Source organism: Medicago truncatula, chromosome 5 (assembly GCF_003473485.1).
Source record: "Medicago truncatula cultivar Jemalong A17 chromosome 5, MtrunA17r5.0-ANR, whole genome shotgun sequence".
Lineage (NCBI taxonomy): Eukaryota > Viridiplantae > Streptophyta > Magnoliopsida > Fabales > Fabaceae > Medicago > Medicago truncatula.
This window is the reverse complement of record NC_053046.1, coordinates 41,631,980-41,634,843: the sequence shown is the minus strand read 5'-3', so window position 1 is coordinate 41,634,843 and position 2,864 is coordinate 41,631,980. Positions and strand designations below refer to the sequence as shown.

Here is a 2,864-nt window from a genome sequence, read left to right as displayed (position 1 = left end):
AGGTTTCTTTAGTTCTAAAACATAAAGTTTTTTGCTGATAAATTATGTCATTATTTCTCTTGAAATCAATAGGAGTTTATAAAGACAAAACGCTAGACACAATGAGAGGATGAACAAATGTTATAAGTTACCAACCTTATGGTTTTTTATGTTTGGTTTGGTAAACTTTTTGGATGATAATTTATTAGTGTACTAAAAAGAGGAGTTTTGTGAGTGTAGAGATAAAATGGTATGCAATTTGTAGTCTTTTTTTTTTTTTTTTTTTTTTTTTGTGGTGATCGAGATTTGAACCTCAGACCTTGCATATATTATGCATTGTCCTTATCAACTGAGTTAAACTCACGAGGACATGCAAGCTTGGTTGTGAAGTGTTGTGCTATCCACTATATATATGGAAGCTAACAAGCTTGGTTGAAGCACACATTGTCCTGTAATCAAGCAAACCCCTCTATCTCTAAAATGTTTCCCTTTTCTAATCTCAAGATGGTTTTGCTCTTTGGTTTCCTAGGTATATCAAATAAAACTATATTTTTAGTTCTATTCTTATTCCAACCTTTTCACTACACCATTTTCAACTTTGATGTCATGGAAATGTTTAAGATGATTTAATTAGGAAAATCTACTTTCCATATTTTGTTTCCTTTAACAATTTTTTAAATTAGATCTAGTATTTTTTTTTAAAATTAAAATGTCAAAACATGGTTTTCATTGTGTTTGAAAACACATTTTTTTTTTGAACAAAGTGTTTGAAAACACATTATTCTTGGTTTGTATTGCATGTTCTCTCTAACAAAATTTTGTCTACTAATACTAGTACCTTTAAATTTTGTTTGCTACTTTATATTTTGTTCTGATTCTCTCTCTCTTTTTTTTTTTCTGTCTATAGGCATTGTGACATTCATGTCGTTCTTAGCTCCATTGTAAGTCTACCTTCAAACAAATTAAATAATATATAATTGCGATATGAAAATGTCAATCATAACTTGCAATACTACAAATATCTTATTTGTTACCTTGTCTCATGCAGGCCAACCTTCTATTCAATTTACAAGAAAAAATCATCTGAAGGATTTCATTCAATCCCATATGTGGTTACACTTCTTAGTACGTTGTTATTTGTATATTATGGCTTCCTAAAGACCAATGCCATTTTTCTTATCACAATCAATTCTATTGGATGTGTTATGGAAGTTGCATACCTAATAATGTACATAACATATGCTCCTAAGAAGCTCAAGGTAAAAACCATGATAAAAATAATATTTCTTCCTACTTTTGTCTCTTCATTCTTTATAAGAAAAAGTTGAGTTACTTACCAAAATTAAAGATCGGAAAAAAATAAAATTGTTCTCCAATTTTAACATCTCCAATAGTTAACAACAAATAATTTTTTTTTCATCTCTAATTTGTGATAGAAGTTCAACTTTGTTAGTAGTAATTTTTATTTTTATTTTCTCTATGGCCTCTAGAGTGCATGCAATTGCTCTTAAGAGTGTTCTAAACAACATATTGAAAACTTATGTAGCACCGACTTAAGGCTCAGTTGTACCCTAACACAACTCCGACACATGTGGTTATATTAAATAATTCCATATTTTCAAATTATTATCGATATCAACATGTTAGTGTCAGGGTCGTGTCTGTCGTGTGTGTTTGTATGAATCCTTAGTATGTAGGATGGAAATTAATTAATGTTTTGATGAATTGCAGATATCCACTTTGGTTTTGATACTTATTGTTGACATGGGAGGTTTTGGCTTGACAATGATAATCACCACCTTCATTGTGAAAGGTTCTTTCCATGTTCAAGTTGTGGGGATGATTTGTACTATTTTCAACATTGGAATGTTTGCTGCTCCTTTAAGTATAATGGTATTTGTTCTAATCCAATTTTTTTCTAGTAGTGACGCAATCTTTTTATCCATTTTTTTTAGTAGTGACGCGATCTTTTTATGTACGTGTGTTTCATTGAATGAAAGGAGATTTAATTTTAAAATTTGTAAATGAATTGCAGAAGAAGGTGATAAAAACAAGAAGTGTAGAGTACATGCCATTTCCATTGTCATTGTTTCTTACTATCTGTGCCACCATGTGGTTTTTCTATGGCTTCTTTGACAAGGATAAGTACATTATGGTAAGTATAAAATATATTTAATTTACTCATCCTATTAATGAATTTTTCTTTTATGATGTATGGCTGAAAGCAATAAAACTGATTAATGTTTTGTATTTTTCTATTATTAGCTGCCAAATGGGTTGGGATTTTTATTAGGCGTCTCTCAAATGATCTTATACCTCATATACAAGAATGCTAAGAATAATGTAGAAGCTAGTTCAACTAATCAGCTCCAAGAACATGGTTGTGATGGTGGCAATAATCAGATTTTCCCTACAGTGGTTGAAATGAAAGAGATCAATATAGTTTAGTTTGATGTTGCATTGTATTTAATAGGCTTAATTAATCTCTATCTAGTTATTATGTTATATTGGTATTAATAGGGACTATTGTCATACTTTGACTAATTATCACTACAGTTCTAGTTCAAGTTTGTCTCTGTTAATCAAACATTTTGTCAAGTTTTTATGTAGCAAATAAATATATTATTCGAACACATTATTATATATATATATATATATATATATATAAACTACCAAAAATGTAGCTGTGCATGTTGAACTTCAAAGGATTCCAAAATAAAATAAAAAAAGCTAACCAATTCCAAAGTATATATAATAAAACATTGTTATTTTCCACCCTATTCTTTCTCATGTATCCTATTAGGATTATAAAATCCAAAATTTTGAACGTGTTTTATAGTGTTTACGCTAGATAATTAAATGGTGACATGCTAGATAATTGTGTG

General features: G+C 29.4%; 1 protein-coding gene across 1 annotated transcript; it reads left to right on the top strand.

Moving 5' to 3' along the window:
* Positions 1-459: 459 nt before the first annotated feature.
* LOC11431528 (bidirectional sugar transporter NEC1) lies at positions 460-2,427 on the top strand. The gene is made up of 6 exons (XM_003617480.1): positions 460-508; positions 887-920; positions 1,028-1,238; positions 1,711-1,872; positions 2,015-2,134; positions 2,245-2,427. The coding sequence occupies exons 1-6, from the start codon at positions 460-462 to the stop codon at positions 2,425-2,427; spliced, it is 759 nt and encodes a 252-aa protein (XP_003617528.1).
* Positions 2,428-2,864: the final 437 nt, after the last annotated feature.